Source organism: Giraffa tippelskirchi, chromosome 6 (assembly GCF_054371585.1).
Source record: "Giraffa tippelskirchi isolate mGirTip1 chromosome 6, T2T-mGirTip1v1.2.pri, whole genome shotgun sequence".
NCBI lineage: Eukaryota > Metazoa > Chordata > Mammalia > Artiodactyla > Giraffidae > Giraffa > Giraffa tippelskirchi.
The window spans coordinates 116,263,744-116,277,040 of NC_137280.1; the positions used below are offsets into that span (position 1 = coordinate 116,263,744).

The 13,297-nt window shown below is 45.4% G+C and overlaps 1 protein-coding gene across 2 annotated transcripts; it reads left to right on the forward strand.

Moving 5' to 3' along the window:
* The first annotated feature begins 1,635 nt into the window (after positions 1–1,635).
* PGBD2 (piggyBac transposable element derived 2) lies at positions 1,636–11,786 on the forward strand. 2 transcript variants are annotated; one of them, XM_081504279.1, is made up of 3 exons: positions 1,636–2,234; positions 6,589–6,652; positions 9,191–11,786. In XM_081504279.1, the coding sequence occupies exons 2-3, from the start codon at positions 6,636–6,638 to the stop codon at positions 10,959–10,961; spliced, it is 1,788 nt and encodes a 595-aa protein (XP_081360405.1). In that variant the 5' UTR covers positions 1,636–2,234; positions 6,589–6,635; the 3' UTR covers positions 10,962–11,786. The 2 variants fall into 2 exon arrangements, with proteins under 2 accessions (XP_081360405.1, XP_081360406.1); XM_081504280.1 differs by lacking the exon at positions 1,636–2,234 and adding an exon at positions 2,274–2,372.
* Positions 11,787–13,297: the final 1,511 nt, after the last annotated feature.

Sequence of the window (13,297 nt, forward strand, 5' to 3'; positions counted from 1 at the left end):
TTTCACTTTCATGCATTGGAGAAGGAAATGGCATCCCACTACAGTATTCTTGCCTGGAGAATCCCAGAGACGGGGGAGCCTGGAGGGCTGCCGTCTATGGGGTCGCACGGAGTAGGACACAACTGAAGCGACTTAGCAGCAGCAGCAGCAGGCTTCAGCAGTACTTGAACCAAGAACTTCGAGATGCACAAGCTGGATTTTAAAAAGTCAGAGGAACCAAAAATCAAATTGCCAATGTCCATTGGGTTACAGGAAAAGCAAGAGAATTCCAGAAAAATACCTACTTCTGGTTCACTATGAGAAAGCCTTTGACTGTCTGGATTACAACAAACTGGAAAATTCTTAGAGAGATGGAAATACCAGACCACCTTACCTGCCTCCTGCGAAACCTGTATGTCGGTCAAGAAGTAACAGAACCAGACATAGAATAATGGACTGGTTCAAATTTGGGAAAGGAATACGTCAAGACTGTACATTGTCACCCTGCTTATTTAACTTATATGCAGAGTACATCATGCAAAACATTAGGCTGGATAAATCAAAAGCTGGAATCAAGCTTGCAGGAGAAATATCAATAACCTCAGATTTGCAGATGACACCACCCTTATGGCAGAAAGTGAAGAGGAACTAAAGAGCCACTTGATGAAAGTAAAGGAGGAGAGTGAAAAAGCTGGCTTAAAACTCAAAATTCAAAACACTAAGATCATGGCATTTTGGTTCCATCACTTCATGGCAAACAGATGGTGAAAAAATGGAAACAATGAGAGACTTAATTTTCTTGGGCTCCAAAATCACCGCGAATGGTGACTGCAGCTATGAAATTAAAAGATGCTTGCTTCGTGGAAGAAAAGCTATGACAAACCTACCATATTAAAAAGCAGAGACATCACTTTGCTGATAAAGGTCCACATATTCAAGGGTATGGTTTTTCCAGTAGTCAAGTACAGATGTGAAATAAAGAAGGCTGGGTGCTGAAGAATTGATGCTTTTGAACTGTGGTGCTAGAGAAGACTCTTGAGAGTCCCTCGGACAAGAAGGAGATCAAACCAGCAATCCTAAAGGAAATCATCCCTGAATACTCATTGGAAGGACTGATGTTGAAGTTGAAACTCCTGTATTTTGCCACCTGATGGGAAGAGCCAACTAATTGGAAAACACCCTCATTCTGGGAAAGATTGAGGGCACGGGGAGAAGAGGGAGACAGAGGATGAAATGGTTGGATGGCATCACCAACTCAATGGACATGAGCTTGAGCAAACTCTGGGAGATGGTAAAGGACAGGGAAGCCTGGCATGCTGCACGCAGTGCATGTGGTCACAAAGAATTGGACAGGACTGAGGGACTGAACAACAACAGCATCACCAGATGAAATACTTAACTGCTAGATTAATCCTATTGTTCAGTCCTGTCCAACTCTTTGCTGTCCCATGGACTGCAGCATGCCAATCTAAGATTAACCTTAGGGTATATATTTATCTGAAATTCGAACTTAACTGAGCACCCTGATTTACATCCGATCCTACCTGCAATACACAGGACAGGCCCCCACGACAAAGAATCATCCAAATTAAAAAGTCCAAGGTGTAAAGTTGAGCAGGTTATGCAGATTACTGGGCCAAGCCTCGGAATTTCTGATTAGGTATTCCTGGGATGGGGCACCAGAATATGCATTTCTATCACGTTCCCAAGTGAAGCTATTGTTGGAATTATATTCTCCACCACCCACCTAGAAAGAAAAAAAGGTTTCGTGCCTTCGTGAGTAATAGAGAGGAAAGTGCCTAGGCTATCAAGTAAAGGAACCGGGCGAGTGGAGGGTGCAAGAGTGGCCGAGTATATTTCACTGCCCTGGCCCCGGCCTCAGAAGCACTTCCGGGTTTCCTCTGAGCACCGCGGAAGCCCCAAAGTCTCGTTGGTTGCTGGGATCGGGGGCGTGTCCTAAGCAGGGGTGTGTCCTGGGCGGGGAGCTGAAGGCGGGCCGAAGGCGAGGGGACCGCTCTCTTGCCGGACGTTGCGCTGCCGCGACGGCCGACGCCAGCAGCGCCGAGGCGCTCTAAGCTCCGCACTACGAGTGGTATCTGGCACGAACCACGAGGCTCCAGTCTGTTCATCGCAGGTCGAGGTCGCCCCGCTTGCACCGCCGACTGGACCCCTCTTGGATGTGGGAGCGGCGGACCGTACCGATGTTTTTTCTCAACGGTGCCCCAGGCGTTGGGCCTCGCTGGCGCGGGCGGACGGTGAGTAGGTGGGACTGGTACAGGCACAACGGACCTCGGGGCTTCGAGTTCGGAGAGCCATTTGAGGGGGTCCCCCTGCGGGGCGGAAGGCGGGGCCAGCACCGGGGCGGGGTCAACTGGGGCGGAGCGAGCGTGGAGGTGGGAGCCTTTGGGCTAGGCCGGGCTGTGGGCGTAGCCGGGGCCCGCTAACGCAGGATGTACTAAGGGAGGAGTGGCCAGGGCCCTTGGGCGGGATCGGGGGCGGGGCAAGGTCGGGCTGGGGCGGGAAGGACTGCTGTGGGAGCAGCTGGGGCTGGGGCGAGCTGACGCTGGGGGCGGAGTGGGTGGACATCTGAGGGCGGGGTCGGCGGGATCGGGAGGGCTTAGAGGCCTTGCCCTTTAGGGGGAGAGGGAATTCTGCTTGGGGATGCGCTGTGTGAAGGGCGCTTTTGGCATTTCCACAGTTTCTGCCTTCTTCTGGGATCGCTGAGGTTGCACAGCATCTTTGTTTTCCTCTCTTCCCCTTTTTTGTTTAGCATTGAGATGAGTTCGAGAAGGAGGGCCCCCGTATCTCACAAAGGCCATTCTTGAGCCGTTTTGCACCTAGCTTAACTTTGAGGCATTTACGTTTATAAAATGTCTTATTAAAAAATGTTTTCTCTAAGTAACTTTAAAAAATGAGAAAAGTTTGAAAACTAATACAGAGAATCCCTACATTCCAGTCACCTGGGTTCCCCAAATGTTAACATTTTACTTAAGAGAGCAGTTAGCGAAACCAGGATACCTAAGGTCTACAGGCCTTGTTCAGAATTTTTCGCTGTTCTCAACCATTTCCTTTTTGTGGTATAGGATCCAAATCAGGATTGAGTTCCATTTAGTTGTCCTGTCTCATTGGAAAATTTAATATTTTAAGCACTAGAGGTCCCCTCACCTCCAAGATCCTTCAGAACGGCCCTAGGAACATCAGATCTCAAATCAAAGAGCCTTTTCTTCCTGGATGCCAGAGCCAGTTGACAATGTCCAGCTGAGCCTCTGGGAATGTCCAGCTGAGAATGTCCAGCTGAGCCACAGCTTTGCACACCTGTGCCTTGACACATCTGGCCCTTGACTGCTCAGCATCTCCTGGTTTTTCTATCTCTCAGGTCAACCTCCTGCCCTTAGATCTCTTAGACATCTCTGAAGATGTCCTCCTTTTCCAGCTTCTCTTTCAATGTGGGCTTCCTCCCTGGGTATCACCTGTGGCTTCAGGGATTCTTGTGGCTTTGGGGCTTTCACAAATCCTCAGGAAATTGACTCATTTATGACTTTAGCCCAGGCCATTTCTTTATCTCAGAACCAGAGGGACTGTGGCCTTTCAGTACCTTTCTGGGTTATCTCAAAAGCATTTCCATCCCAATATGTGCAGGACACAGCTCCAAATCACCCACACCTCATGCCGTTCTTGTGCTCCTGGCCTCTATGAATGGCACCACCCTACCCTAGCCACTAAGCCTTAACTCTGGGAGGCCTCTCTGATCAGCCCTCTCCCTCCCCCTCAATCATCCAAACTTGTTGGTTTACTTTTTGAATCCTACTTGGGTTGGCCCACTTTTTGCCATAAGCACCACCATCCTGATGATCTCTCTTATCTCCCTATGTCTGCTTTGGTGCCCTCACTCAGTTGTCTATACCACAGTCAGAATAAACTTATTAAAATGTAAACCCAACTGTGTCATGCTCTGCCTATAACCTTTTTTGATTTCCCTTTGCTTTATGTTAAAGATAAGTCTCTTTAAACAGTGCCTTCAAGACATGGCATAGCTGATCCAGTCTCTTTGTATACGCTCTCCCTTGGGTTCTCTACCCTGTCATAATTTTCTTTGCTTTCCCGCTTGTTTGCTGTTTCTTCTGTTTGGGACGCTGTTCTCTGCCTCCTCAGGGAATTTGTACTCTTTTTGAGGGTCTCTTTCCTAGGGAAGGTCTAATTATCCTTTCCTTACAAAGAAGTTCTGTGACTTTCCTGACTAGATCTAACTAAGTCCTGTTTTGTAGATCTTAATCTCTCCTACCTCTTCTTTTTGGTAGCCCTGTTAGAGTAGTGATTTTATACATGCTTAGGTATCTAGTAGGCACTTCTGATGTTTGCTAAAGGAGTGAAGAAATTAAGGGCTGCTTTATATGGCTGCCCAACAACCTCTTTCTGGAAATCATTCCCGTTGGGAATGTGCTTAGCCTGCAGAGGCACGGTTTACTCTTGTCCAGTTCCTCTGGTGGTTCTGTCAAGAAGGGCAAGAAGGGTGGAAGGGCCATACAGTAGGGGATGGAGGGACTGAGGAGCACAGCCAGAGGACCACTGAAAGAGAGAAATGGCTTTTATACCCTTTCTGCCTAGCTATCCCTTCTGTTCTTGTTTGAGTCCACTGTGTCAGTTGGCTCTCCATTGCTAGACATTTCCTATGCAAAGTTGAAGAGAATCTTTAGGCATGCATTTTTGTTAGGGTGAATTAAGTATTGAGTTCCTTAGTACAATAGCTGTCTTAAAGCCAAAAAGTTAAGATGAAAATGAAAGCCTGCTATAAATTAGGAGAATGCCCTGCAGTATGGCCATTTGCTCTGCAGCAGAAGTTGTTCAGTTCAGAAAGTATTTACTGTGTGCTTGTTACATGCCAGGAGCTGTGTTGGCTTCTAGGGATCAGTCAGTTCAGTCACTCAGTCATGTCCAACTGTTTGCAACCCCATGGACTGCAGCACGCCAGGCTTCCCTGTCCTTCACCATCTCCCGGAGCTTGCTGAAACTTACGTCCATTGAGTCGGTGATGCCATCCAACCATCTTGTCCTCTATCATCCCCTTCTCCTCCTGCCTTCCATCTTTCCCAGCATCAGGGTCTTTTCTAATGAGACAGTTCTTCATATCAGTTGGCCAAAGTATTGGAGCTTCAGCTTCAGCATCAGTCCTTCCAGTGAATATTCAGGGTTGATTTCCTTTAGGATTGACTGGTTTGATCTCCTTGCAGTCCAAGGGATTCTCAAGAGTCTTCTCCAACACCACAGTTCAAAAACAACCTACTACAGATTTGTTGGAAGTTTGATGTAGTTAAAATTGTCCATCCTCCTTTGAGTTTCTGTGTTTTCTAAAAGAAAGGTTTCCCCGTGCTGTGGTCATTCAGTTCAGTTCAGTTCAGTCGCTCAGTCGTGTCCGACTCTTTGCGACCCCATGAATCGCAACATGCCAGGCCTCCCTGTCCATCACCAACTCCCGGAGTTTACCCAGACTCATGTCCATCGAGTCGGTGATGCCATCCAACCATCTCATCCTCTGTCGTCCCCTTCTCCTCCTGCCCCCAATCCTTCCCAGTATCAGGGTCTTTTCCAATGAGTCAACTCTTCGCATGAGGTGGCCAAAGTATTGGAGTTTCAGCTTCAACATCAGTCCTTCCAATGAACACCCAGGACTGATCTCCTTTAGGATGGACTGGTTGGATCTCCTTGCAGCCCAAGGGACTCTCAAAAGTCTTCTCCAACACCACAGTTCCAAGTATCACTTCTTCGGCACTCAGCTTTCTTTATAGTCCAACTCTCACATCCATACATGACTACTGGAAAAACCATAGCCTTGACTAGACGGACCTTTGTTGGCAAAGTAATGTCTCTGCTTTTTAATATGCTATCTAGGTTGGCCATTAATATACTTCAAAAGTTTTAAAGTTTTGCTTTTTTTTTTTTGCAATTAGTGCTTAATACATCTAGGACTTCACTGTCTAAAAAGTAGCCACTGTCCACATGTGACTATGTAAATTTGAGTTACTAAAAATTACATAAAATTAAAAGTTCAGTGTCTCGGTCACACTAGCCATATATCCAGTGCTTAATCTTCACATGTGTCTCATGCCTACTATATTGGATAGCACTGATACAAAATATTTCTATCATTGTGGCAAATTCTATTGACAGCACTGATGTAGGACAGTAGTTTTCAACCAAGGGAGATTTTACCTCCTGTCCTTCCCACCAGGGAACACTTGGTGATGTCTAGAAACCCTTTTGTTTTTCACAACCAGTGGGACAGTTGTTCTACTGGTATGTAGTAAATGGAGGCCTGGGATGCTCTTAAACATCACACAATACATAGGAGAACCCCCTACAACAAACACAATGCCAATAGTTCTGACTGTGGGAAACACTGTCCCAGAATGTATTTTGTTGTGAGGTGTGAGATGAAGGAGCTGCTTCTTTTCTCCTCTGACTAGCCGGTCAACTACACATCATTTTCTGTGTGTACTTGATCCATTTCCCTCTGGTTGGTAGTGAATCTGGAGATTTTTTTCCCTCAAATGATAGAGAAGGTCCTATTGTCTTGTATATGATTTCTTAAAACTGACTTCCATTTTCTTACAGATTCCTAGACTCTGCAAGTAAAGATAACCTGGTGTTCCCAGTATATCATGGCTTCATCTTCAAGGTAGGAGTAATGTTTGATGAAAGGCTTCATGTAAGTACAGTTGACTCTTCAACACATGGGGACTAGGGTTGCTCACCTCTGTGCATTCACAAATCTGTGTGTAACTTTATAATGAAGCCCTCTGCACTGCTGGCTCCAACCAACTGAGGATCATGTAGTACTCTAGTACATATTTACTGAAAAAGAATCCATGTATAAGTGAACTCACATAGTTCAGTTCAGTTCAGTCACTCAGTTGTGTCCAGCTCTTTGCGACCCCATGGACTGCAGCACGCCAGGCCTCCTGTCCATCACCATCTCCCGGAACTTGCTCATATTCATGTCCATCGAGTCAGTGATGCCATCCAACCATCTCATCCTCTGTCGTCCCCTTCTCCTCCTGCCCTCAATCTTTCCCAGCATCAGGGTCTTCTCCAATGAGTCAGTTCTTCGCATCAGGTGGCCAGAGTACTAGAGCTTCAGCTTCAGCATCAGTCCTTCCAATGAATATTCAGGACTGAATTCCTTTAAGATGGACTGGTTTGATCTCCTTGCAGTCCAAGGGACCCTCAAGAGTCTTCTCTTAGTTCACATAAACCTGTGTTTTTCAAGACTAACTGCATTTACCCCTTTGCTTTTGAAAGGCCAAATTTTTAACATTTTCAGCTCTCAGTCCTGCTAACCACCCTAAGCACTTGGTGTCTATGAAGCACCAAGGAGGGAGAGGAGAGAGGAAGATAGGATAAAAGGAAAGGCAGACGAGGGAGTGTATGGGGTGCAGTATGGATGCAGCTGTGTAGCTCTAATTCTACACTTGATCTAAGATGTGATTTGCTTTCCCCATCCTTCAAGACACAAGAGGGTTCTGTGTGGGGCTGCCTCAGTTCCTGCAGGCTTTCTCACTATAGGGGTGTGAACAGCCAGGCAGAGAAGGTATTTGAGGGCCTGTGGGTGTGCAGCAGCTTGAGTGGTGAGACTAGCCAAGACCATGGCTGGGCAGGTCTGGATCTGCTGCCGTAGACCATGGGTGGCTGGAGGAGGCATGAAAAGGGCTGATGCTCTTTGAGAACACGTCGTAGTTTGAAGTCAGTGGAGAGGCAGAGCTTCAAATTTCCTCTCCCTTTCTGGCTGGCCCAGAGAGCTTGAGGTGTACATCATCTCCCCAGAGGTCAGATGTCTTGTGCCCTAGCCTCTAGCATGGGGGCTGGTGGAGCCAGTGCCCTGAAAGTGAGGTTGGAGTGAGTCTCTAATGCAACCTAAACTCCAAAACTTACAGGCAGGCCTGCAGAGAAATTAGCCTGTATCCTCCCTCTGGTGTGTGGTTTTTCTCATGCAGTGGCCAGAGAATAGGACAGCAGCAGGGCCCGTCCAGTCTATTCTATTCTCATAGCCACAGTGATGTATTGACCACTCACTGTCCTGCTCCATACCCCTCAGGGACTTCCTGTGATAACCTGGAAGTCCTCATCAGGGCTCTGGAACCCTGTGGAGCCTTGGGCCTGGACCAGCTACCTCTGCTCTACTCTTTCCCCTCACTATGTTCTGCAGTGTCACTAACCTCCTTGCTGTTCATAGATGTTAAGTCCCTTCGACCACAGGGCCTTGTACCTCTACCTGCAGTCCTTTCTCTCCATCTGGGATACCCTGTCTCCAACTGTCTGCAAGGCTCACTCCTTCACCTTTCCAGTCTGTCTGCCCTGTAAGCCTTCCCTCATCATCTATCTAAAGTAGCACCCCCAGCCCTATTCCTTTGCTGTATTCTCTGCCCCTCATCACTACCTGATGCCATCCTGTGTAGCTACTTGCTTGTTGATATGTCATTTATTTCCTTCATTTGGAAATAAGTGCTCTGCAGGTTGGGGAGTGGAGTGTGCCCACTGCAGTCCCTGAGCAGCACTAAATACAAACATCTCTTGTATTTGGTTCCCACCTGGACAGGCAGAATTAGAATAGCAGGAGTTTCCGTGTTTCCAAATCCATTTGGCAGGCAGTATGCAGTAGGATAGCAGATGTTGAGGGAGCCATGTGAAAATCTGTCTGAATCTGGCTAGGTCTTGAATTGGGTAGTGAGAATTCAGGTAGGGAGATTGAGAATTTGGGAAGTGAGGGAGCTTATATTTGTCAAGTGAGTAAGAACAAGGGAAGAGATAGGTAATTCAGAAGCACAAAAACAGGGCTGCTCGGGTCACTGAGTCAAGAGACATCAGTGGAGGTCACTTCAGCAGCCCAACCTTCCCACTGGCAGTTACTGTTAACCAGGTGATGACAGCAGCATCTGGACTCATCACTAGAGGGAATCCTCCATTCAAAGACTTTAAGAAGGAAAGGAAGTACGGAATACCTCTTTAGAATGCCTCCCTTTATTAAAACACAGATTAGAAGAGTAATCTGTGTTTGTCTGGAACACTGACTTATCTGGCACATTGCCTGGTGGTGTTGGATCTGAGATGCTATTACAGCGGGAGTGTCCCCCTCTTGGGCAGTGGTTTGGTGGAGTTTTCTGCTGAAGCACTAGCTTTCCTGCATGGCCTCTCTTCATTCTGTTTCCTGTCATTGCAGTGGCCTCTCTACTGGCAGAAGTACCAGCTCAAAGCTGAAGTCTGTGAAGTTACTTGAGGTTCTGAATGCTCTGGAAGAGGAGGAATCTGGCCACAGTAGGGAGGAGATCTTCATTGCACCGCCCAAAAATGCTGCAGGGGACTTCACTGATGAAGACTCAGGTGATGAAGATGGCCAGCGAGGAACCCACGTGCCTGGTAACGTGCTGCATGCTTTTGTGGTCCCTGAGGACTCTGGCACTGGGGAGGAGGAGGAGGAGGAGGAGGACCTGCAGCTGCAGCCAGCCACGAAGAAGCGGAAGGCAGTAGCGGAACCTCAACGTGTTTGGACCAAAAGAGATATCCGCCCGGACTTCAGCAGTTGGACAGCAACAGATCCTCATATGGAAGATCTCAAAAGCCAGGAACTGAGTCCTGTAGGTCTCTTTGAACTGTTTTTTGATGAAGGAACGATTAATTTTATTGTTAATGAAACCAATCGTTATGCTAGGCAGAAAAATGTCAACCTGGGTCTCACAGCCCAGGAATTGAAGTGTGTCTTGGGCATTTTGATTTTAAGTGGGTATATCTCTTATCCAAGGAGAAGGATGTTTTGGGAAACATCTCCTGACTCACATCATCATCTTGTGGCTGATGCAATTCGAAGGGACAGATTTGAACTGATCTTCTCATACCTGCATTTTGCAGATAACAATGAGCTTGATGAAAGTGATAGGTTTGCCAAGGTCAGGCCTCTCATCGTACGCATGAACTACAATTTCCGGAAGCATGCACCCTTGGAAGAGTTCTATAGCTTCGGCGAATCCGTGTGTGAATACTTTGGACACCGGGGGTCTAAGCAGCTGCCTGCAGGGAAGCCTGTGAGGCTGGGCTACAAGATCTGGTGTGGGACGACCAGCAGGGGCTATCTGGTGTGGTTCGAGCCCTCCCAGGGCACACTGTTCACTAAGCCAGACAGGGGCCTGGACCTGGGAGGCAGTATGGTGGTGAAATTTGTGGACGCACTTCAGACACGTGGCTGTCTGCCATACCACATATTTTTTGACAAGGTTTTTACAAGTGTCAAATTGATGTCCATTTTAAGGAAGAAAGGAGTGAAGGCCACAGGAACTGTTCGTGAGTACAGAACTGAGCGTTGTCCCCTTAAAGATCCCAAAGAACTGAAGAAAATGAAGAGGGGTTCGTTTGATTACAAAGTTGACGAGAGTGAGGAGATCATTGTGTGCCGCTGGCATGATAGCAGTGTGGTCAACATCTGCTCCAATGCTGTGGGCATAGAGCCGGTGGAGCTGACCAGCCATCACTCAGGAGCAGCCAAGATGCAGACCCGGGTTCATCAGCCATCCCTGCTGAGACTGTACCAGGAGAAGGTGGGGGGTGTCAGCCGTATGGACCAGAACATCGCCAAGTACAAGGTGAAGATCCGGGGTATGAAGTGGTACTCGAGTTTCATTGGTTATGTTATTGATGCAGCTCTTAATAATGCTTGGCAGCTGCATAGGATATGCTGCCACGATGCCCAGGTGGACCTTCTGGCCTTCCGAAGATATGTGGCCTGTGTGTACTTAGAGAGCAATGCAGACACGTCATCCCAAGGGAGGAGAAGCAGGCGGCTGGAAACTGAGAGCCGCTTCGACATGATTGGGCACTGGATCATCCACCAGGACAAGAGGACCCGGTGTGCCCTGTGCCACTCGCAGACCAATACCCGCTGCGAGAAGTGCCAGAAGGGTGTCCATGCCAAGTGCTTCAGGGCATACCACATCCGGTAATGCCTGATGGGCAGAGGGAGCCCTCTGGATATTTGGTTTGCAATGAGATGTTTACAGCTAGTTACACAGAGCACTTGGGGCACTTGTGTGTGGTGTTGGCAAAAAGAGACTTGAGTCCTTGATTTGGTTTTGTATTTTTCCCCATTTTCATTACAGTTACCTTTTAATTATCTTCTATTATGCCTACATGTAATATACATTAATATTTATATTAGTAATCATAAATTTTTGTAAAGATATATTTTATACAGCTATTTATTTCAACTTATGGGCCCTTTTTATTCAAATAAAATTCTTCCTTTGGGGTATAGCTGTCTGGTAAGGACAACTGAATGTAACCAAAACCTTAGAGAAACTTGTGAACAGTAAAAAGATTTTATAGTATATGCTATCAGTTATACTAATCTGATATAGGCAATATTGTATCAGTATGATGAAGGATATCTTAATCATATTTATTTCACTTTAATCTAATGCTAGCAAACTGTCTAGGGATAGATAATCTGCCATTATTTACCCAGCTGACTAGATTTATAGAGTTTGTATTTCTTGATAAAAAATATTTTCCAAATACATGTATATCCATGTGGAATCCATTTTTATAAATAGTGTGAAGGAGGGAATTTTTTCACCCAAATGGATGGTCAGCATCATGTATTAAAGGTTAAATATATTTCCCCAATGATTTAAATTCTACCTTTAAAAATTCCTGAACTTTGGGGGAAAGTATTGAAACAAAGAAAAAAGTTTATGTTGGAAAGCCTAGTGGAATGTAATCCAGAAGAATATAAGAAATACATATAAAAATTTGGACTTAATCAAAAACCTAAGAGAGCATGTTGAGTATTTTCATTTGGGAAAGAACTTGCTATAATGGCACAAATAAAAAGAGTATATCAATATATTTGACCATATAAAACTAAAATATGCATTAGCAAAGGAAAACATGAGGAAATTGAGAAGATACGTTTCACATTATTCCATTTGTAGTAGTATCTTCAGTGCAAAAAGATCTTATAAACACATAGGTGGCAAGGATAAAATGTGCACTTATATATAAAATAACAAATGGAAGATAAACAATGAAGATACATAAGTGATGGACAGGGAAGCCTGGTGTGCTGCAGTCCATGGGGTTGTAAAGAGTCGGACACAACTGAGCAACTGAACTGAACTGAGATATCCTTTTTTAAACAAATTAATTTATTTGTACATAATTCCTGTTGGTATGGGTATAGAAAGGTGACAGACACAACTGAGCAACTGAACTGAACTGAGATATCCTTTTTTAAACAAATTAATTTATTTGTACATAATTCCTGTTGGTATGGGTATAGAAAGGTGACAGACTCATGCAGTACCTGAGAGAGTATGAATCTCCACAGCCTTTCTGAAGGTGATCTAACAGGTCCATCCAAAATCTTAAAAATTGTTCATACCCATAGAAAAGCAAATGTTTGGTCCATTGTGATGTAAATAAAAGGGAGAAAAGGGACAGATCCTTCCTTCAGTAGAATCCCAACGAATAAATGGAGAAGGGAGGATGGAAATAAAATACTGCTATTTGGCAGATGTCACAGCAGTAATTTTGCAGGCAATAACTATCCATAGATGCTAACCTTAGGGCAAAGAATTTCCTTACCAGGTTTCCAGAGGTAATAAACAGTAACTACTTAGTGGGAAAATCAGGCACACCACCACAACCAAACAAAATTAATACTACCAGTGTTGAGATATAGATGTCCTGTACTACCCACCTCACCTCAGGTATGGTAGGTACACTGTGATATTTCTGCCCAGAGGTACAACCTGAATTCTAAATCTTGAGAAAACACAAGACAGACCCAAATTGAGGGACATTTCACAGAACAGTTAGCTAATAGCTTTTGAAAGTGTTGAGGCTGTAAAAGAAAATGAAAAGGAGGATCTGTCCAAGATTAGATGAGACCAACGAAGTATAACAAATGCAATGTGTGATACTGGCCAGGTTCCACAAAAAAAGGTGTAGTGGGATAACTGATGAAACTTGAATAAGGTCTGAAGTTACACCACTTTATAAATATTCATTTCCTGCCTTTGATAATTGTACTATGGTTATGCAGAATGTCAACATCTGGGGAGGATAGGTAATAGGAGCTAGCTATCTGTACCACTGGAACTTTTGTAGGTTTGAAATGCTTTCAAAGTGGACATTAAAAAATGTTTATACTTTTGGCACATCTTTAGGAATCTAGCCCGGACACTTAAAAGCTTTGTCTTAAGAAATTTGTTGATCAAATTTTACTTTTCAGTTTTCGTCTCTTGCATCATGATGATCCTGAGATTTTAGCATTTAC